The following is a 24,458-nucleotide window of genomic DNA, read 5'->3' as shown; positions in this document are numbered from 1 at the left end:
CCCAATATACATTAATAAATAATAATAATACATATTGTATGTATGTGGTGGTAGGCTAATCAGGAAAGTCAAAAATGATAAATCCCGAGAAAAGAAAATTACTCTATGTGAATTTCATTAAAAACAAACAAACAAACAAAAACAATGAAATTTGGTAACTCTAAATTATTTCAAATTTGATGCAGAAGACAGTATAGAAATGTTTCACAGACATACTTCATAAATAATCACAGAGAATCACAGAATCATTTAGGTTGGAAGAGACCTCCAAGATCACCTAGCCCAACCCATGACCTAACACTAACAAGTCCTCCACTAAACCATATCACTAAGCTCTACATCTAAAAGTGTAAAGACCTCCAGGGATGGTGACTCAACCACTTCCCTGGGAAGCGCATTCCAATGTCTAACAACCCTTTCCGTAAAGGTGTTTCTCCTAATATCCAACCTAAACCTCCCCTGGTGCAACTTTAGCCCATTTCCTCTCACCCTATCACTGGGCACATGGGAGAATAGACCAATCCCCGCCTCGCTACAGCATCCTGTAGGTATCTATAGAGAGTGATATTGTTGCCCCTGAGCCTCCTCTTCTCCAGGCTGAACAACCTCAGATCCCTCAGCTGCTCCTCATAAGACTTGTTCTCCAGACCCCTCACCAGCTTCACTGCCCTTCTTTTGACAAGGTCCAGCACCTCGATGTCCTTCCTGTAGCGAGGGGCCCAAAACTGAACACAGTACTCAAGGTGTGGCCTCACCAGAGCCGAGTACAGGGGGATGATCTTTTCCCTAGTCCTGCTGGCCACACTGTTTCTGATACAAGCCAGGATGCTGTTGGCCTTTTTGGCCACCTGAGCACACTGCTGGCTCATATTCAGCTGACTGTCCACCATCACTCCCAGGTCCTTCTCCGCCAGGCAGCTTTCTAACCACTCATCTCCCAGCCTGTAGCTCTGCTTGGGGTTATTGTGCCCCAGGTGCAGGACCTGGCACTTGGCAGGTCCTTCTCTGCCAGGCAGCTTTCCAACCACTCATCTCCCAACCTGTAGCTCTGCTTGGGGTTCTGCCCCAAGTGCAGCATCTGGCACTTGGCCTTGTTGAACTTCATACAGTTGGCTTCAGCCCATCAGTCCAGCCTATCCAGAGCATCCTGAAGGGTCTTCCTACCCTTGAGCAGATCAACACATGCACCTAACTTGGTGTTGTCTGCAAACTTACTGAGGGTGCACTCGATCCCCTCATCCAGATCAATTAAAAGATATTAAAGAGGACTGGCCCCAGTACTGAGCCCTGTGGGACTCCACTAGTGACTGACTTCCAACTGGATTTAACTCCACTAACCACAACTCTTTGGGCCTGGCTACCCAGACAATTTTTAACCCAATGAAGCGTATGCCAGTCCAAGCCATGAGCAGCCAGTTTCTTGAGGAGAATGTTGTGGGAAACAATTTCAAAAGCCTTACTAAAGTCAAGGTAGACCACATCCACAGCCTTTCCCTCATCCACTAAGCTTAGTCATGGAAGGAGGTCAGGTTCGTCAAGCAGGACCTGCCTTTCATAAACCCCTTTTGACTGGGCCTGATTGCCTGATTGCCCTGCAAGTGCCACGTGATGACACTCAAGGTAATCTGCTCCATGAGCTTCCCCGGCACCAAAGTCAGACTGACAGACCTATAGACATAAGACACCAGCAATATTTTTACAGTTGTATTCCAATGAATATGTATGTCTACCACCATAAAATTGGAAATATCAACATTCACTGAATGCTTGGACAGCATATTGGTAGGATTTGTCATTCCTCATCATTGTGGAGATTTTTAGAATATCACTATATATCTGGTATGCTAGGTAATTTTGTAGGCACCCTTCAGTTGGTACAAATTTCTATACAAAGTACCAAATAAAATTTGAAAAAGATATGAACGTGTGTTAAAGAGAAATTTTAATTTTACTTCTACATGCAGAAGTTTATATTACCTGCAGTTTTCTTCAACATCTCACAGAATCTCAAAGAGATGCTTTACAGTTTTTTGGGTGCTTTGATACACTCTGAATGTGGATGCATGTGAAGGAAAGGAAATATTACCTACGCGGTAATCTGCACAATTCTTCCATAAGACAATTTCCGTGCAACTCACAGAACAATGCAAGTAACAAAGAATTGCTAGGCTGGCATTTGGGGTAGCTGGTTTTGTATTCTTTTTTAAAGAAAAATATTTTTTGTCAAACTATTCAGGGTATGCTACATCAATTTAAAGAATGGTAAAACATTATTTTTGAACTTACAAATGGGCCTATGGATCAAATCTGTTAATAGCCAGAGACTCAATATCAGTGTTACCCTAGAGTTGAATAGATTTTTTTACATGTTTAATTATGTTTTTAATTACGGAAAGAAGGCTTGCTGGCCATTCCTTCTATCTCCCTACCCTCTAAACTAACCTCTGGAGAGGAATTAAAAGCATAATACAAAGGAAATATCTTTTTACTTTCCTTCTCCTGTCAAATAAGAAGCATGTGGTAACAGACTTTTTTAAATGTAGCAGAAGATGAAATGGGACCTATAGCTGGAGAGAAAAACAGCTTTGCTGTTGTTAGTTTTTTCTCTACTTCTAAAATGACTCTTAAATGAATTCTTCAAAGTTTATAGATATCCCCTAAATCATTAATCTGCTTGAGCAACAAAGCATAAACATCAAGCAGCCTTTTACTTTCACAGCAAGGGTCTGTAAACACAGAAAGGGAAGAATTGCGAGTAAGGCCTAGATTCAGCAAAGCACTGACAAATCCCTAGGCTAAAAAAATAGATATGTTATTAAGTCTTCCAAACATGGTTTACGAGATCAGGGTACATTGTGAACAGCCAGGGTTACTTCTAAAGATGTGCTTTCAAAGAAACCTGGTTTGTGTGAAAGACAAAAGGTGATAAACCATGGTGGTGCTTTTACCTGGCTTGGCAGCCAAAGTCCACCACAACCACTCTCTTCACTCCCCCTCCTAAAAGAGAAAGGGGAAGAAAATACAAGGGAAAGGACTCAAGGGCTGAGATAAGGACAGGGGGATCACTCACCAGTTATCATCATGGGTAAAACAAAGAGCTTAGGAAGATTAATGTAATTTGTTGCCTGTTACTAACACAATACAGCAGGGAGAACTAAAAGCTAACCAGAAACACCTTCTCTCCTTCCACCCCCTTCTACCTCTTCCCCATGAGCGGTGCAGGGGAATGGGGAATGGAGGCTGCAGTCAGTCCCTAACGCTTCATCTCCACCGCTCCTTCTCGGTCACTCTCTGCCCCTGCTCCACATGGGGTCAACCACGGGGTCCATCTGTCAGGAGCAAACTGCTCTAGCACGGGTCTCCCACATGTGGGCGGCAGCTCCCCCCAGATCCCCTGCTCCTGCGTGGGCTTCTCTCCATGGGCTGCAGCTCCAGCCCGGGGCCTGCTCCTGTGGGGGCTCTCCATGGGCCACAGCCTCCTCCAGGCCACATCCATCTGCTCCACCGGGGGCTCCTCCATGGGCTGCAGCATGGAGATCTGCTCCGTGTGGGACCCATGGGCTGCAGGGGGACTGCCTGCTCCACCAGGGGCCTCTCCACAGGCCGCAGGGGAATTTCTGCTGCCTGCCTGGAGCACCTCCTGCCCTCCTGCTGCACTGACCTTGGGGTCTGCAGGGCTGCTTTTCACTCCTCACTCACCCAGCTGCTGTTGCACAGTAGTTTTTTTCTCTATCTGCTCTCACAGAGGCCCACCCAGCATCACTCTCTGACTCGGCTTTGACCGGCAGCAGGTCCCTTTTGGAGCTGGCTGGAGTTGGCTCTGACCTGACATGGGGTAGCTGCTGGGCTTTGCTCACAGAGGCAACCCTGCTTCTAAAACCTTGACACATAAACCCAGTACACATGGTGAACCTGGCTAAGACCTTATATGCACATTCTAACCAACATCTTACCTCCTACAATTTTTTATTTTTTATTTTTAACAGTGAACATCATTTTTTTCTTTCAAATTTTAAGTGGAGTGGGGTTATTCTAATTTTAACCAGTGGAATAGCTAACTTCATAAATAGTTAAACATCCTACCAGTAAATAGTGTTTGAAAAAGAACCTGAAAGCCTTGAACACAACCACAAATTTCCTTAGGAGTTGGAGGTATTCTGCAGTTGTTTTGGAGGTAGTTAGTTCAATAAAATGAAGCTTTTATGAAGAAATTTATAATTATCAATGAATATATAGCTCTATAACAACTTCTAAAGTAGATGGGCAAGTATTATTATCCTCTACTGTAGGAAAACTAATAAGACCATAGGAAAGAATATCACTTTCCCAGTGCCACAGAAGGATAGGAATTAAATCTAGATTCCTTGTGACTTCAAATACCACATCTCTGTTGGATTCAATCTATCTTCATCTCCAAAAAAGGTAACAAAAAATATTTTTTTTTAAAAAAGCAATAATACCATCTATGATCTTAATATCACATTTTTGTTTTCATTGCATATTCAAAACAATGACTGCCCAGAGCTGCACACATGCCTTAATTTAACTATGTTTGATAAAACAGAAGTGTCTCATTTTCAAGTGTTCTTGAAATGACCTGTTGTGAGAATATGTGAAATTTATATATATATATATTTTTAAGGAATGATGAAGTTTTTGTTTGTTTGTTTGTTTGTTTTTGTTTGTTTGTTTTAGTGATGTATGGCTACCAGCTGAATATAAATCTACAGATCTTCTTAAAACCATTATTGAGAACCCACATATTACTGCAGATTGCATAACAACGGTTCCATGATGAAGTTAGAGCTATAAAGTTATATTGATGCTGGGTAGATAAACAAAGAAGGAAGGCTACAGTAAAACAGGAATCAATCAGAAAAATAATCTAGAGACTAATCAATGTCTATGAATAAGAGAACATTAATCCCTGATGGAGATGTTACAAACAAAATAATATCTAGCTTAGCTATCTAAATTCCACTCACCATCTTTTCCTATTATGTTTATCATGGAATCAAATTTCAGAGGACTCTGAAGAGCTGTTGCTCCAAGTCTGATTTTTTTCATTATTCTATTTAATTGTGTGCACTGTAATGTAATTTACTGCAATGCTGCCTCTATTGTGCAATGCAAAATTCCTTGTAACAGTAACCCATTAAAATATATTAAAAGTATTTATCATGGTCCTCAAGAGCACAGATAGCATTAGGCATGGAAAACTGGGATTTAACATAATTGCTGCAAATAATTCAAAGCATTTCTTTCTGCATTTATCTATATGTAAAACAGCAAGAACAATAATCATAAAACAAAACCTCAGCAAGATTAAACCTGGTCTTTAAAAAGCCTCATGCAGATAAATAAAATTCTTTGGAATATAAATCACTGTTCTGAGGAAGTGTGGATGAGGAAAAACATCACTGTGAAGAGATCTACAGTCCCTCAAATTTCTGTAAGCTATCAAGTTCATTTACTTATAGTTTTCATCTTCCTTTTTTTTTTTTTTTTTTTTTAATTTATAATTTAAACTTATTGCCTGTTGCAAAGACATTGATGTCAGCGTCAGTACTCACACTGACTAGATATCCAGGTTTGAAAATTCTGCCATCTGTGGGAAATAGGGAAGCCCCAGCTGGTCCCAGAGCACCTGCAGGCACAATAGCAATAACTAAATTGTACCAGCAAGCACCATTGATTCTTCAGGTCAAAAATTCAGAATGACTTGAAATCAAGAAGAATTTGGCACAGATCTGAATGTCATCTCTAACTTTTAGGTGTCAAATCAACACCAGTACTGATAGAGGAATATCAGAGCTTGCTTGGGCAGCTTGTTTCTAATACATAGTATATGTGTACACGGCAGGTGTTTACACCTTTTATGCTGAATAAAAAAGGATTTTTAAAAAAAGTATGATAATCCACAAAAAAAAAAAAAAAGTGTTTTCAGATCAAAAATTTATTAGAAGTGTACAGGTTGGCAAAACAGAAAGCGTGTAATCTTCTGCTGCTGTGAATAATATGTATTATTTTCACTAGAGACTATCTCTACCATTCCCACATTCCTCTCTTTTGCTACTTATGTTTTGTCTTCTTTAATGTTTTGTGGTCCTTCATCACTTTTAACTCAGACCAGACAGAAAAATTCTGAAGCACTATCTTAACACTTTTCCCTTTCCTTGGAAGTAGTCTAATTTAGCAGAAAGAGAAGAGTGTGTCCTACCTTTCTGAAAACAGCAATATAATTCTCACAAATATCCTGTCAGAGTTATAACTGTAAGTCTGTTTAAACATTAGATGCAAGGGAGGAGATGAAGTCTTTTTATATCACCACTGTGTTGCACCAGTAATAAAATTTGGATTTTTCAGCATCTGTTCAAAGTCAGATGTAATTCTTTTGTGAGGACAATGTAATTTTCTTAACTACCAGCCCTACAGTCTGTAATTTTTAACACAAGGTTAAACTGCCCTCTTGGTTAATCCATTTTGAAAATGCCATTACTAATTACACGGAAGTATCATTGCACTCAGTAAATCAAGTTAGCAGGAAATATTTAAGATAATATAGATGGCTGAATCTCTGCAACCATCCTAACATCCCACTCTTTAGATCAAACTTCAGTCTTAGAATTAATAGATTTTGAGTTTGCAGTTGATTTTCATTCTCTCAGTCAGCAAAATACTAAGAATGGTTTATTCCTCTCACTACCATTGGCTTCAGTAAGTACAGGAAATGCACCTCTGGAACACTTAGAGGAGATCATATACATGTAGGAGTCAAAAGAGATAAATACAACAATTTTAAACTTAAATTACAAAATTTTTTGAGTATTTAAATTAGTAATCAACATATGAACTTTAATTTTTCATCAATAATCATCACATGTCAAAGCTAGGAATACATGGTAGTCTCTTTTTCTGTCATCCTTCGAATTTAAAGAAAACCTTGCATTCCAATTTTTCTTGTACGAAGAAACATAAGTTTTTCTTATATAATACCAAAACATTTAATTAAAAAAAAAAAAAAAGAAAGAAAAAAAACAGTATGTCAACAACTTCAGATGTTCGGTTCAGTTTCTACAAACCTACCAGAACATACAGTCTGAGAATACCAAGAGGCTGGTAAGTACTAGCTCGCATTGTGTAACTCTGCATCTACATGTAAGACAGCTGCTATATGCAGATGAAAGCTATGGGATTATACATACATCTTATGAAATAAAGGACCCTCTGAGTGGAATTGGTCTGCTAGGATGGACTTTCTGAGTACATAGTCAGAGTTGGCTTCACAAGCACTGTTTTAACCAGGTAATTGTGAGTGAGTGTGCAAATCAAATGTGAGAGTAAATAAGTGAATGTGCTGTTAGAATAGTTATCTGCTATTAGTAAAAACAGCTTTATGAGTAAAAGATATTCTAAGAAATATTGTTTGTGATCTGTTCTGTGACAATGAATTCCATCCCCTAAAGGGAGTTTCACACTGGAGGTGATACACAGATATTTTCCAAAGAAACTGTGGTGGTTGAGCAACCAGTTGCTATGACTTGAGTAACACTGGATAATGTTGTGATAGTAGTGATAGTAGATAGCAGTGATAATGACAGTCTCTACTTTTAATCTGTGACTGCTAACAGATTTTCATTTTCTCTGTATAAGTAGAAAGTATATTCTTTGGATGTTTTGTTTGTTTGTTTGTTTTGTTCAGCTAAAACCTAGTTTTAGAGTTTGAAAGTCTTTCATACCTTTTGACATGCTTGCTTAAAAGAAAAGCTGAGAGAATGTAGATTAAAGTAGACTTTAAAGGATTAACATCCTTTTGCAGATGAGCACTTGAAATATTCCAGTTTCAAAATATGGAGTGCTCTGTTTTTCTTTGTTGTTGTCATTGTTTCATTTTGTTTGTTTTTGCTTCTATCTTTCTTTGCTGCTCATTGTTTGTTACAGTCCTTATAGCTTCACAGCAGTCAGTATCAGGCAGGTAGAGAGATTTACAATAGGAAAAATTGTGCTGCAGCAGAAGCAGTGAGTTGCTGTTACTTCTGCTCATATCTTGAATGCATGCTGAGTGTTGGCTATAAACTGCACTTGGATATAAACCCTCTTGTGGGGTAAGATGGCTGTAAGCTCTAAGGTACCAGGGTTGTAGAGATAACAATCTAAAGTCAATAATACTTTTACACATAGCAAAGGAAAACCTAACAGAAAAAGATTAATTGGGTGAGCACCATTTAGTGATTTAAAACTAGCTATTGATGCTTTTGGATGTGAGCCAGTTTTCTAAATCCAATGTCATGCATTGTTCTATCTTTCCCTTAGAGATTTTATGACTAAAGATGATAAACGAGTAGTTCAATGAAACAGAAACATCTTACCTAGGAAACAAACATTGCAGGGACTTTGCATAAAGTCCAGATCAAAACTCCCAACAGGCTGGAAGTAAACTTGCAGTTTCTGTTTCAAAGAACCAAAATAGTTATTTTTAAAGAAATACTCAAATTTATATCCCCTACTACAACAGCTGAAGTCTTATTGTGACACATTGGGCTGAACTACTATAGCTATAAACTAGAACAAGCAACCACACTGGCATGAGTGGAATGCGATCAGCACAAAACTTAGTGCAATAGACTATAAAATTTTATTTTATTTTATTTTATATTTTATTTTATTTTTATTATGCTAATTCTATTTTTAGCTTTCTAGTGTCCATCATAATTATTCTTGCTTAGAAAGGTGTCACTCTCTCATTTGAAATGAAATATGACATACCTAACTATATTGGATAAGCTTAAATGATCATAACAGGAGGTGACACTCAAAGGTTTTTGAATCTTAGGACACTGAAGAAGACATTTTAATTCTCCTGTTTCCATAAAGCAAGGGGATTAGGAAAGGATATAATCTAATACTCAGATCATCACCTTCTATAGACAAAACACAACCTTTTCCTTCCCTTTTTAGCTGCCTGAACATTATTTATACAGCTTTCTTGAAAAACCAATGAAGTCAAGAGAATGCTATCAGAGAATTAATTCTCTGATATCAAGACATTATGCTCATGGTAGAAACAATCTAATGAAGAAATATATAGTGATTCAAACCACAGTGTTGTTGGGCCCTATGTCACATTACATATATGTGCACTTAACCCTGTACAATATTTAAGCACATATTTAAAGGTTGCAGGAGTGCAGTCAGGACACTTAGCATTTGCACTGAGCATACTGGGATGTACTGCAATTCTCCCACATTTCCCCAGCCTTTGATAAGGTACTTGTGTACCTTATCTGTTAAAATGAATAAATAAATAAATAAATAAATAAATAAATAAATAAATAAATAAATAAATCTGTTAAAAACAAACAAACAAAAAAAACCACCACACAACTAAAGCCAATACATTTATCACTGAACCTATGTAGGTTCTTTGTGAGTTGACTTTAGTTCTTTGCAGTTGCCAATAAAGTCTAAACACCCGTGTTTTAAAATACAAGCTCATGCAAGAAATCCTGTCCTAAAGGACAAGCTTCTGTCTAGTAGCAGTGGAGCTTCCTTGAAATGCATGAAAGGTACAGTTCTGGTGCACTTAAGTCTTCTGTGATAAAACCTTCTTGCTTTAGTAACTATTTTAAATAACAATTGAAACTTGAAAGCAGATAAAAGTTCATTCAGTAGTTGGCAAATCATTCAGTCATGGAAAAAACAGCTTATGTGATTTTTCAAAGCTGCAGTGCAAGTTTATTATCTAACTGTTGTTGTTTTTCATTTTCTATGCCTTGTTTCAGTTATTAATCTGGGGTCATGGCTTTCATTTGCTCTGTTTTAACAGTATTATTCATACCAATTAGTTTTTGATATTGACTGTAAGTATAGTTGTTAAAGGTAAATCTTGCCGTATACAATCTTACTTACTCTGGTTTAGTTAATCTCTGAAAGACACATAAAGAAAAAGTGAGGTCAGAGGTCATGTTTCAGATAAGTGCATGCTGTTGGACTATGATTAAAGCTGTTGATTGTATTCTCACCCTTGCTATTAAGGACATCATACCAATGTACCTTACATACCAACATACCAACAGATCAGTATTTTCTCTCCACTCAGTAGGCAGTTCTTGTGGCAAAGTGGAGGGGGAAGAAGGACTGTGTCAATTCTTCCCACATATTCTCCCTAAGTTCCATCGACCTGCAGTTGGGTAATGCAGCCCTGAATGAAAGTTCTAGTAACACCAGTATGTTTCTTTTATCCCTGTCCCTAAATGTTCTCTTTTCCTTCAAAAATGTTCCTTCGGGTCCCATCTGCAAAATGGCAATCATTGCCATTTTGATTTCTCACAAACTATGTTCCAAAGTTCTACAAAATACAAAGACAAGTTACATATACTATTAATCTTTAGTGCATATTTATTGTATATTGGTATATAATTAGTGTGAATAAAAGTGCTACTACTACTCATATAAATAATCTAAAACCAGGGATTTTGAAGAAATAGTGCAAGCCCTAAGACTGTACTCTCTCTTGAAAAAAAAAAAAAAAGTCTTTCTGGTATCTTGCTTTCAGGTACCTCACTGAAGAAATCAAAGTGTTTAAGAAACATCGCTATATGTTTTCCTGCTTCTTTCAAAGAGAATCTATGCTCTTTCTGCTATAGCTTAATTAAAAAGCTATTCCACCTCCCTGCATGTTTTTTTTTTTTTTTTTTTTTTTTTAATGGCAGTGAAAACTATTCATTGTATGGTTGAAAAGCAGGAAATCTGCATCTAAGTATGAAAGCAATCAATTCATTCTACTTGTAATGAGATTTCTCTTGTCACTTCAGTTTGATTGTTTACCTTTGCAATTGCCTCCCATGCTGTCAGGAAAAAGTAGAAAAAGAAGTGGAAAAGAATCAAAAGGCAAGCAACTTAACATGACTATGCTTAATCTCATCACTACCTGTTCTGAAGAATGTCTTTGCATATTTATAATACTATATTATTACAGGAATGATGTGCTTTGATGGCATCATGTCAGTCACCAAGACAATGAGAGCTGAACCTGTCCTAAGAATTCAAAGGCTGTGCTCTTATGATGGGCACAATTCTCAGAAGCCATGACTATGCTCATCATGTTGAACAATACCTTCTTATGATTTAAAAATAAATGGAGTTATTCAGCTAACAAATATTTCAAAGTTCAGCTATAGCCAACATTAAAAGTACAGTTCTTCATACAAAATCAAAAGGAACAGAATCACAGAATCGCAGAATTGTAGGGGTTGAAAGGGACCACAAGGGATCATCAGGTCCAACCCCTTGCCAAAGCAGGTTCCCTAGAGCAGGTTACCCAGGTAGACATCCAGACAGGCCTTGAATATTTCCAGAGAAGGAGACTCCACAACCTTCCTGTGCAGCTTGTTCCAGTGCTCCGTCACCCTCACCATGAAGAAGTTCTTTCTGATGTTGGTGCAGAACTTCCTGTGCTCCATTTTGTGGCCATTGCCCCTTGTCCTGTCCCCACAAACCACTGAAAAGAGGTTGGCCATAAGCCTTTGTCTTCTACACTTAAGGTATTTATAAATATTGATAAGATCCCCTCTTAGTCTTCTTGTCTCAAGGGTGAACAGACCCAGGTCTCTCAGCCTTTCCTCATAGGAAAAATGCTCCAGGCCCCGTATCATCTTTGTGGCCCTCCACTGGACACTTTCCAGGAGATCCCTGTATTTTTCATTCTGGGGAGCCCAGAACTGGACACAGTACTCCAGGTGAGGCCAGGACAGAGAACAAGTATCTAAAATTCAGTATCATCTTTTGTTGTGCCTAGAGGTAATGCAATATCTCATGATGGAGCTTGTTTTTCCTATCAGAACTCTGTAGGATCTTTCCCTACAGATTGTGCTCATTACAGCAAAATAAACTAGTGGCATTAGCTTGATCACAAAGATTAAGTTTTTCTTATATCCGCAATATTATTCTGGAAAATTGACAAAGTTATTTTTGGGCAACTCTTCAACAATTGTGAACATAATTTCCTGTGAGATGTATGTAAGTGCTGTGGTATTTAGTGCACAACTGGAGTTGATTTAGTGCACAACTGGAGTTGCTGATATTATTCATGTTAAGTAAGTTGCATTGATTGTTCAAATTAATATTCCTATGCAACTGTAGGAACAGTGGGTATGCAAAAAAATCAAGTCACTCTTACCAACAGTGTCCCCTGATACTTGAAAAAGGAACAAATTCAGTTCCTTAGACTCTGGAATTAACACATAAGTTTCTTTTTTAACAATAAATAAAATATGAAAACCAGATAAACCACCCTTAACAGAGGGAGGTTGCTAGAACTGGAAACTGCACCTCCCCTTGCCTGAAATTACAGAATATGCCCAGAGAGGTTCATTGTAGAGCCAAACATGTGTCTACCATCATTTTGGTACCAAAAAGACACATATTATTCCTTTGTGAACACTAAGTGAGGATTTCAGGTGTAAAAGTATTTAATCTTTTCCATCAGGCATATCACTGAAATTCAGCTTCTGTTGCTCTGATGCAGCTGAGCAGTCAGCTGCACTGGACCAGAGGGGAAAAGCCCACATGCCTGCTGTCTGCTTGGGGACTGGTACGGCTCTTGGCATAATACAGACAGCCCTAAGGATATTCTAGTTAACAGCGAGAAATTACACAGATTTTTCCTGAAAATTCCTCCAGAAGGAAGATTCATCAACTCATATACATAAATTGATTTCTAGTATGGTATGAAATAACCACAGCAAGCCTCCAGACTCTGGCAATTTGTATTTAATTCCATAAAAAGTGCTGCATAAAGGAGGCTAGTGAGCTTGTTTTAAAGCAAGAAAGCTGTTTTAGCCAGAGCAAACTGCATTTTCCTTAGTGCTGTGGCAGTGTAGGCTATTTATTTGTGCTCACAATTATTTTCTTTAATTTTACCAGAATCTCAACCTAGAAAATCCCCTCTGAATTGCAACTATTATCCATCCCATTCTCAGTCTCTTTTGCTTGGAACTACTAACAGTGATGTACACAGATCAGACAATTCCTCTCTCACTGTAAGAGCATAGGCATTTCATTTTCTTTTGAGTCAGTGATGTCTAAATTGGATTAAGATAAGTAAATTGATAAGTAAATGAGGCCTTCTTTATAGAAGTTGCTTTCATCACTGCCATATTTAATACCATTTTACTCTAGAACTTCATTTTTTAGACATTTCTTATATGAGTGACTTTCCATGAAGTTCATGGTAAACTTCATATTGAAGTTTAGGCATAAATATTCTACGAAGAGAGAAAAAAAAAAATGAATCTTGTTCTACTGACACACTCATGAGTGAATATAATAACTGGCATGCTGGCACTGTTTGTTATGATCAGATGAAATTCAAATGGTATGATAAGAAGAGTCACCGATCTCAAAATCAGAGGACTTTGTCTATTTATGTGCTTAAACCTCTTTATCTGGTAACAAGCTCTTCACACTTCTCTGTCTGGGCAATTGCCTCTCTTGGCAATAATAATCTGAGTGGGTGGCTGAGAATGGAGCTGGCAGCCGTAGTACAGATGCAAATTACTGCTACTTAGCAGCACTCACATTCATTCATCCAGGCAGTCGTTTTTTATAATTCCAGAAGTAAGCCAGAAGTCATAAAATATTTTACTTGTCAATAACTAAAAATACAATCTGTAGTGTAATCAACATTTATTATCATAAAATATAATGTTAAATAGATAATTGAAGTGTGAGTATGCCCGATGTCATAAAGAAAGCAGTAAAAAAATGAAATACACTCTGTGTGCTTAATTTGTCTTTTTGTGTTTTCTTTTTAATATTGCCATTGGAGATCTCATAATGCAAGTGTGACTGCTGATACGCATTACCAAGACCAAATAATGCCAACCATAAAAATGGTAAAATCCTGATTAGCCTTTCCTTTATTCTGGCATGTTATTTCTTTCATTATTTTAGCTACTGAGATGAATGATAGAGGTGACAGAAAGGAAAGCTGAATAATGCACAGCATTACTAAAGGCAATATACAGTGCAGTGAAATTAGTAGTCATTATTTCTGTGTTGACCATAGTAATGCTGTTCTACATCCTGTAAAGTAAGGTGCCACAATGCAATGTATATTTACTTGCTCTTTGCAAATATATGACTTGACTTTATGAATAAATACTTAAGGTGCAATAGCCATGATTCCAAATACAGATTCTTTATCTATTGTGCATTTCTAAACACATTTAAATAAAATTTACACTTTGTTGTCTTTATTAAAACTATGCCCTGAATAAAACTTAAAGATTTTTTAAAATGTTAGCTCTCTAAATAAGCAATAAGAACACACCTAAAGAAACAAAAGAGAAAAACTATTAATGTACATCAGCATTACAGCAGTAATCTTAACAAGTTAAACTTTCCCAGGAGAAAAAGGTTTTACTCAGAAAAAAATAAGATTGTTTCTCTTTTGTGTCAATTATTTAAACAACAGTGGTACTATAGTAACTGTGGTGGTTCACAATTATACAGGAAGGTTTGAGTAGCAAGAGAAAAACTATATTTAAACAATTGATGTAACCTGAAAAAAACAAATGAGCCTTTGGAGTCAGAGTCTAGCTTAAGTCTATTAACTGAGCCATTAATAAGTAGACAGGCAATCTACTGTAACAGCTAAGAAGAAATGTATCAACACTAATTGCAGTCAAAATCGAGACACAGTACCTTGGCTTTATCCCTCATGGAGCCTTTCCCCAAGATAGACATTTTTGCGCCTGTTTCTTCTTGTAACCGCTTCAAGGAGTTTCCTCTTGGTCCAAGCAATTTCCCAACAAAATTGAACTAGAAAGTAAGAAAGAGAACTATTTTAAACCAAGGAGCACCTTTTTGAAAAGTTAATAAAACTTTACAAAGGAGTTGGTTAAAGGGAAAAGTTTAATTTCCTTTCTAGGCCTAATACATCGAAGTGTGGAGAATGGAGATATTTTTCTATCAGTAAAAACATTTGTGGTTTATTTGGAACCTAGGAGTTTCATCTTTAGGAGAGAAATAATCAGTGGCTGCTTAGGTTTAGCTAACTAAAACAAGAACTTTTCTTACTAGATGACAGGTGAAACTGAGAGAATGAATATGTTCTTTACCGACTGAGCCAGCTTTATTGGCAAAGTAATATATTCTGCAAAGTTAGATCTTTCAATGGATTTTTAAGAATTGATGTTTTACATATTGATTTTAAAATAAGTGCTGTTTTGTGTATCAGCTTCAAACGTCTGTTTTGCCAGCAACTGAACTAAACATACAAATAATAGATCACTATATCTATCAGGCTGTTTTCTGAGAAGATTTTGAGGAGCACTGTGATTTGCCTGGCATGCTGCTAATACTCTTAAACACTCCACAGGTCCTATGACACATACAACGTTGTTTTATATGTATGGGAAGGAGAGATATCTATATGAAAAATTTGGTGGCAGAACAGTAAATAAATGGGGTGCTAATGTAATATTGACAAAAATAGCAAAAGGGGAGGATTTATAAAGTAACAGTAATTTATTTATTCTGCAGTCAATAGTTTCTTCAATTTTATATGTTTTATACTTTCCAAAATCTTTTACAAACTCTATGGCATGCTGTCTTTGGAATTTGACTGAGACCCATCAGTATTTGCTTAGGATATTTCTAAACTATGATCAAGTTCGAACAGACAGTACTTTGGCTTGTCTTTCAACAAAAAGTAAGCTCAGCTGAGGATAAAGGTGTGCATTTGATACGTACTTCCTTGTTTTTATTTTAAAGCAGAACTAGGAGAAAAATGGGATGTAGAACGTGACAATAAGAATAGCAATCCAGGACATACTGGTGTCAAAACTACACATGAACCTCTAGAAAGAACATAGAATCAGAGAATCATTTAGGTTGGAAAAGACCTTCGAGATCACCATTTCTAACCATCAACTTGACCTACTGAGTCACATCAAACACATCCCTTAGTGCCATGTCTGCATATCTCTTAAGAATATGATGGGGACTCCACCACTTCCCTACGCACCCTGTTCCAATCCTTGACCACCCTCTTCATGAAAAAAATATTTATAATGTCCAATCTAAACTTCGCTGGCACAACGTTTTTTTACATCCTATCATCTGAGAGTCACCTGAGAGTACCCCAGTACCAAGCCCTGGGGGACACCCCTGGTGACCAGCTGCCAACAGGACTGAACTCCATTCACTGTGACTCCTTGAGCCTAGCCATTCAGCCTGCTCTTCCCCCACTGAACTGTCCAAGCCATCAACAGCCAGCTTCTTCAGGAGAATACTGTGGGAGATGGTGAGAGAAGAGATGTTGTAACATAACCTGTTTTGCGCTACCTGCTATTTTAAATTTAATCTTAAAAAGGAGATCTGGGGGAATGTTGTTTCCATTTTAGCCAGCAAGAACCTAACATGCAAATATACCAGCCAAACACAAAATCAGGCCAGATACCCTGAAACTCAAGTTAACTTTTGTTCCAGTTTCTTAATTACAAATTACTTGCAACTTCCTTCAAATATTGGTTATATCATCAAAGAAAATAATATGTAATCAGAGGAAAAATAAACATGTAAAGCAGAATCTACTTCCACCTAAATTAACATAACTGATTTCAGCAAGATGAAATGTCTAGGGGGAAGTAGCAAGTAGTACAGCTGCAGAAAAGCAGAGCAAGCTTTGAAGCTCAAAAAAACATTTTTCAGGTGTGTGTCCTTGCAATTTGTTCTAACTCTATGTGTTGATTTAATAAAAGTTAACAACTTTTCTAATAAATTCTACCCTTTTAAATCATCATGATATCTACAATACTAGGTCTGTACTCAAACTAGCTATGCATCTTGCATGGCCAACTTTACTTGGAAGAAGTTGCTGGCTTCAGATGGATTATTAAATTTCATATGGAAATAAGTCTAAGGATGAGGAAGAAACAGCAAGGACTGAATTTCATCTTTAATTTGAGACTATATATTAGCCCTAGGACTTAATCTATTGATAGAAGTAAGATTTCAAAAATGAAATCTCATGCATGTAAAGGCTCATTAGAGAAGGTCGAGCAAACAGCAGAACTGTCTCTTCTCTACAGGGAACATGCTTACATGCAGAACAGTTGTTACAAGATGAAGTATTTTGAGCAACTTACACTTCACCAATCAGAGTAGAACCAGACAGAAATTATGCTTTCAGTGTCTCTAAATATTAGGAATAGATGCCTTTCAAAAGTTGAAAGAGCTATACAGCTATGTAAGCTTGGAAAAGCCTACAAGAAGGCCAGCCAAAGCTCAACAGTGTTAGCTCTCTGAATAGAGCAAAACTATTAAACTACAGTCTATGGAGATTTATGCTGAACATTTATGCTTAAGCACGTCATAAACTGTCTAATAATTACCTTGAAATATTGCTGCAAAGGAGCAGTATGGCCAACATAAACCATGTACAAAGTGGATTTTAATCACTTCAGAGGAAATAAGTGGCAAGGGATTTTAATTCTATCGATTATGTATCAGACAAGCATTTACACTTCATCCACCTTCTAGGTATTCTCTGAAAACATAGATCAGGAAGCAAGCAGTTACAAGTGAAAAACTGAATTGCTCTTATTTTTGTTTTGTTTAAAGTTGCAGAAAAGCCAGTGCACAATATCAGAAATTCTACCATTGTCCTTAGTCTTGCCAGCACCTGAAAGCTCTAGGGCTGCCAACTATCTTTAGCACTAGTCTATAATCATAAAACTCCTGGAAGTCTGAAAATCCCTCCCAGTAAAACATGCTGCACATCAACACACCTCTCTTGCTTCAGGTTAAGCCACTAAAACAATGCCTAAAACTAACAAGGTGTTGTCAAGCTGGAGCACAGCATAGGCAGTCCGTCTCCCAATGTCAGAATTTATTATGATGATATATTTGTTGTGCACGGCATCTGTGGAATACCAGAGATTAACTATAACCTGTGCCGTTAAAAACATGTACAATAAGTAGTTCATAAAATATATCTCATAGCTAACATACATTGTTATGACAGACTTGAGTGTACTATAATACATCAAGATCATTGCAGGTATTCTTACTCCCATTGTTGAACTTATCTTCCTCAAACTCAATGTTGTGTATTGCTTTTTAAAGTCCTAATATCAGCAGGATTATTATGGAATTGTGAATAAACACACACACACACAAATATTTATAAGTTTATGCTTACATAATATCCGGTTTATATGGTGTGGTGAACTGAAGAGGAAGTTTTTTCAGTATACGGCATATTAAAGCAAATTTTCCTGGACGTGAACACAGGCGGGAGTTTGAACTTTAAAGAAGGCATACAAGATAAATGGACACAGCTCCATTATTGTATTTTTGTCGTATATAAGATGGGGAAAAGAAAGTGAATTTGTACTGTAGAGAGTCTGTAGCTGACACCAGCATACTTTTTATACTGTATCCTATTGAACTGTGTATGAACTGCATATGTATACTAATACAGTAAGCTTCTAATAACAAGGGACCCATCAATGTCTCATACATCAAACTATGAAATGGAAGTTTTGTTAAAATTAAGCAACAACAACAAAAGTTGTGAAGCCCCAATTTTATGACAGTGATTCAGACACACTTTTTCTGTTTGTTTTTTCTTCTGTAAAAGTAGAGGATTATGACCAAATTTTGTTGTTTTTGTTTTTAATCCTGATTTTGTCTTTAATCCCGTTTTTGTTTTTAATCCTAGGAGGCTAGCTGGCACACTAAATTATCCCAAGTCAGCGGTCCAGGACCTGTCTGTGGCTTCTTGGATGGAGCAATCTCAATGACCTGACGGCTAAAAATGGAGCTAAAGGAGCTAGGCAGATAGCAGTTGTGACTTTTGTTGCTACCTCATTTTTAATGCTCAAAATAGTAATCAAACATAGTAATCAAACACTGAATCTTTACTTTGGTTGTATACAGAAGACTCTCTCTAAATGTAATAAGCTTGAATAACCTAACCAACACCTAATGCTCAGTTCTCTTGTAACAACCAGGTGGGCTGCCATTGCCAGTCTGCTTTTAAGTGCCAAGGAATATTGTGACCTTCCTCAGAGGTGGGCTGTGAGGTCAGGTGGGGTCACCCCAGAGCCAGCAGCATGAGCTGGCATGAGGCTGAGGAAAGTCACCCTTGCTGAGGACACCACTTGGCCTGTTGAGCCATGTAGCACTGTCAGAAGTACACAGTTACTACACCATCTACACCATATAGAAGCACTATGAATTTAAGTGCTCCCCATAAATCTTATTCTATCTAAAACCTCCTTTCTTCCCCACCTCCCTTCTGCACATGGGGGCAAAAATGCTGACAATCAAACGGCAAATAATCATATTTGCTGTTATCCTATGTTGCAACATAGCTCTAGCCCACAGTGCTTTCAAAATTAAAAATCTCCATTAAGTATTACTAAAGATTTTGAGCATCTCCGTACACCACAGTTATAGCTATAACAAATCTAGCATTATATTTACAGCATTTTAATAAGCCTCAAACTTAATAGAATGATTGATAGAAAGTGAACATTTACATTTAGAAGAATAATTGTTTCCATGTTTGATGTAGCCCAAATACTTCCCCGATATAACTGTAGCACTGCATATTTTACAAACACTATTTAAATTGGGTTTTATAAGTGAAACAAGGAATATGTTTGTCATTCATAAAAAGCATATGTGTCAGTGACTATTTCTGTTCTATACACAGATAAACGTTCAGAAAAGCAACAAAACTTATATAAATAAGGAATGAGACAGACAAGTGGTTCCAGCTATAAGATAAAGCAACACAAAACCCTGAACTGGGAGACCAAATTAATTTCTTCTAATCCTAGTAACAGCAAAATAGAAACAGCAGTGGCTTGGGCAACACAAAGCAAGTTTGTTATTTTTCACTATGCTATCAGCTCCTTTGTGGGGGGGACAAAGTGTCTTTCCATATTCAGAGCTATTTATTCTCACAAACTTTCTCTATTCAAGAAAGCAAATAAATTAAAAACAACAATAATAAAAAACACTACTACCACCACCAAAAAAAAAAATAAATCTTCTTCCTATCTAAATTCAGTTCTGTGATACAGAAAAATGAGAGGAGACAAAGACATTTTCCACTCCTGAGTAAAACTTTACTTAGATCTGCTTATTCTCACCCTGTTCTAGGACTTCTGATATTTCAATCATTTTAGAATAGCATTTGTTAAAGACTGTCTCAGCTTTTGATATGCATAGGGGACTTCCCTTTTTTTTTTGTAAAGGTAGCACTGGAAGATTAGGAAGGAAAATTTTATTTCCCTCATTACTTTATAGGCACATTAAGCTTAGCAAATCCTGCAATGCACAAGTTTTTCTCCCTCTGTATACAGTTGCTTATCCCAATGCCTCTTCAAAATCTATTATTTTTCAGCTTTTCCAGTATGCACTTACTGCTTCAGATAAGAATGAAATATTATTTTTAATTCTGGCACTGTAGTGTTTGCTGCCTCTGGAGAAGACCTTACAAGAAACCTGTTTGGAAGGGTCAAATTTTGCAGGACTCTACTTTAGCTGGACATGTTAGGAGACAGCAGAAGAAGAAAATGAACATCTTTTTTTAGATGGGCTCTGGAGACCTAAGTAGATATTCTAATGCTTTCTTAGACTACTGCACTGATGAGACTTCAATACAGAGGTCCCAGAACCAAAAGATAAGGCTGCCCTATCCTCCAGAGTGCTCTGTGTCTGATCTGCTCATATATGATTGGAGCAGAAACCTGATACTAGCTCATGGGGAGACAGGTGGACTCAAAATGAAATGCTCAAAGGAAAAATACAGCTTCTTGAAAACACGGGGGCAAATTCATTTCTGGTTTAAATCAACAGAATTACCTCAAGAATAAATTAAATTTGAGTAACAAAGTTAAAATCATTAAAGCCACCACGTTTGAAAGATTTACCTAAGAAATAAACATTTTTATTACACATTTTTTATCTTGAAAAGTGCTGGGAGCACATATTTATGGTGTGCTTGAAGAAGATGGTGCAATATTTGTCTGGTTATTTCCTAGCTCATAGCAAGCATCTAAATCTACAGTGAAAATGTATTTTTGGCATAACTCCATGAAACAGATGGTCAGTGGCTCTAGACAAACATCCTCCAGATACAAGTCCATACTGAGAGAACAAAAATATTCCCTCATTCTTCATTTTAAGCAAGTTTCTGTCAGAATTTGGTAACAAGTTGTGGCATTTAAATAGAGGAATTTAAATGGGCCTTAGAATTAAAATATTTTATCTGTTTTTAAAAAGTAATTGTTTGGTGTCTGATGTGTCTTTATTCAGTTACATGTAATGACTTAACTGAGGAAAATTTGAATAACTAATTCTCTAATACATGCATTAGCAGTATGATTTATTATAATCCACTAATCTGTCACATACCCAAACATTTCATTTTGTGTAATTCTGTTTTTAACTTTGACATGAGGTAATTGAGAAGAATCCAAGAACCAAATAAACTTCTGAATCTATATTAAATCTGCAATTAACAAGTTTAAGGGGTTTATGACTCACTGCATCCATATTTTTTAATTATTATTTTAATTGCAAAGATACTTAGATAGAATCAATGTACCAAGCACTGTACAGACACAAAGAGACATGATATTTACCCTAAGCTGTCAAGTATGCTGAAAAATAAATAAATAAAATAAAAAATAAACCTTGTTACATGTATGTAGCTACTATTGCTTATTTGAATGGTTAGCGTGTGATTGAAGAAATTACTGCAGTTAAAATCACTGGTTTGCTTATGAAAGTGTTATGAAAGTGTTTGCTTATTCAAGGTAAGTGCAGTAAGATGAGGTTCTGCTGACAAGAGGGATACACAGTACCCTGCTTTTTCACCTCAGAAATGGGAAAGAGAATCTTTATGTCACATTTTATCTTTTCGTTTTGCCCTTTGGCCCTGTTTTGTCTGCATTTCAAGAATGGAATACACTACACAGCATGGAATTTCAAGAATGGAATACACTACCAGCATTTCCTGGTGCTGATTTTCTCTAAGCTTACCTCTATTTGGCCATACTAGTCAAAGCACTGTGCAAAGCTGATGGTAAGCAGGGATGGCTCTTATGGATGCATATCTATGAAGACTGCTCTTTAATGAACGACAGTTCAAATAGAGCAGTATTTTTTAAAATGGCAGAGTAGGCTAGGCTAAAAATCTCCTTCCCTCCAAAGCAAAGTCAGACTATGCAATAGTCATATTCTATTAAATCAAGGGCAAGGCGCCTCTGTAGGACAAAAATAAATAAATAAAAAATAAAAATAAAAAACCCTCTTCACATTCATCTCAGCCAAGCCTGAGACAGTAAACTTTTAATATTTAGAAATAAGTAAAATACAAGGTAAGACTGACTCACTTAAAAGATGTTATATAAAATGATATTTCTATGAATGCTAACACTTCAAACTGAAGAAGTGCACCACCAAGCTTTTTCAAAAGTGCACAATAAGTTTATATTCAGCATATGCACAGGTATGGAAATAGGTGCTTAGACTACAACACTTAAAAGCATAATCAACATTTGGCTAATTGGGCTTATTACTCCCACACATACACAATTTACTGGTCACAGTAATAAACACCATCTGCTCTTTGCTAACTGGCAGCAACCTACCAACTTTTTTCTAATTTACAGAATTTGGAACTTAAAAGGAAGATCTAAAGGAGCTGTAATGCAGTGGGATTTTAAAGTGCATCATCCTAGTCTAACTGAGCTGGATATGATTTCATATTAGGTGAAAGATTTCTCTTTGCCAGATGCTATATTTGCAAATTTAAGTTCTGAGTCAACAAGAACCAGGATGTGTTAGGGTTGAATACTCAGCCATAAAACTAATGTATCTTTCAAATATATGCCACTAATATTGGACTAGTAAAAATGTGGCATAAAACTCAAATTTCTTTTTAGTCAATGAAAATATAATGACACTTAATTTGGACCCAAATGTTAGTGAACTGATTTAGCATACATGCATGTAGCATTTAATTTTGCAGAAAGCATTGTATCAAATCACAAATGGTTTATGTTAATCTAATTAAAAACTGTGTTAGTCAACTGAATTTTGCCTTTCATTATTAAAGTAATTATACTTACAGCAGCATTTGTGTATCAATTTACATTTACTAAGCACTATGCAAATATTCATTTTATTCTCAAGTCATGTTTATAATCAAAGCAAAGCATAACTTTAAATTGATTGACATCTCACATCACTCTACAGAAATTAAACCAGTCTGGGAAAGCACTCAAAAACATTTTACAAAATTCTGGTTCTTTTTTTTCCCTCTCTATGTTTTCTATATTGTTGTTTGTTGTTTTAAAACGTTTTTAAAAACATATTTTAAAAATATTTTAAGAGGAGGACACCTTTTAAAAAATATATTTACAAGGTGAAAACACTTAAGTAATACTGTATTAACTCAAAGACCTGAACTGGTACTTAATTTATTGCTTGCTATAATGAGCTTAAAGAAGGAAAAAAGGCTGTGTTAACTCATCATTTTGCATAAATGGCTTTCCATTAGTTTACACAACCGATGTATTGGGCATGGAAAAATCCACTCCCTTCTCCAGACTGAAACATTTCTGGCTTCCCCTCTAGCATGCCAAACAGAAGGTCTGCAGAGCTTCTTCCTACAGATGTTAGTAACAGTAACCAGTGCGACTGATCCCTTAATTTATAGTTTAACACTGCTGAATGTAAAAACAAACTTAACATATATGTATATATGTTAACACTCTGTAATTTGATATAAATGTACCTGATTTTCTAACTATGAAGAATCCATTATTGTGTTAAATATGTATACAAAGAATGTGACTTTTTCATTTTTAGTATTTGTCGATGTTTGTTATTTTGCCAAATCAAGAGCAGTTATTACTCACTAATTCCTATTTGGAACACCTACTCAGTCTCATTACAAAACTAGACATTACTGAGTTTTAGGACTTTTGAGTGTCAAAAGCATCTAAAGCACTGAGAATGTCATACTTTGCTGATGGCATGCCTTTGCAAGTGACATTTCTGTCCTTTAGACTTAGTTAAGGTAAGATAGAAAAAAGTATTTTCAGTGCAACACCTGGAAAGTAGAACAAGACATTGTATGTGAAAAACGAGCTGGCAGGAGTAAGCTGGAGGGCCTGAGTGTCTTTGAATAAGACAGGCTGTAATAACTAAAGAGTATCCAGGAAGGAAGTCTTACAATTGTGATACAGCATATCCACAGTGAACAAAACTGTGGCTGGGATGTTGCTACCTAATAAAACATTCAATGATCTACTAGTTTTTTAACATGTGGTATTTTCTCTTCTCCCTGCACTCCACTCTAAGATCTGATTCCCTCTTTATAGAAGTAGTATCAAATTTGATTAAGAAAAGCCTCAGGTATATAT

At 36.6% G+C, this 24,458-nt stretch overlaps 1 protein-coding gene across 5 annotated transcripts in view; it reads right to left on the bottom strand.

The window, feature by feature from the left end:
- KHDRBS2 (KH RNA binding domain containing, signal transduction associated 2) overlaps positions 1-24,458 on the bottom strand; it is a 386,008-nt gene that overhangs the window by 244,137 nt on the left and 117,413 nt on the right. For all 5 annotated transcript variants that reach the window (XR_011095301.1, XR_011095300.1, XM_068678285.1 and 2 more), the window contains exon 3: positions 14,707-14,823. Coding sequence is in view for 3 of the 5 variants with exons in the window: in XM_068678285.1 (XP_068534386.1) it covers positions 14,707-14,823 (117 nt within the window). In the remaining 2 variants the exon portion in view is untranslated. The remainder of the gene's footprint in view (positions 1-14,706; positions 14,824-24,458) is intronic.

This window comes from Anas acuta, chromosome 3, assembly GCF_963932015.1.
Source record: "Anas acuta chromosome 3, bAnaAcu1.1, whole genome shotgun sequence".
Lineage (NCBI taxonomy): Eukaryota > Metazoa > Chordata > Aves > Anseriformes > Anatidae > Anas > Anas acuta.
Note: the sequence above shows the minus strand (reverse complement) of the source record. Positions and strands in the feature narration are given on the sequence as shown.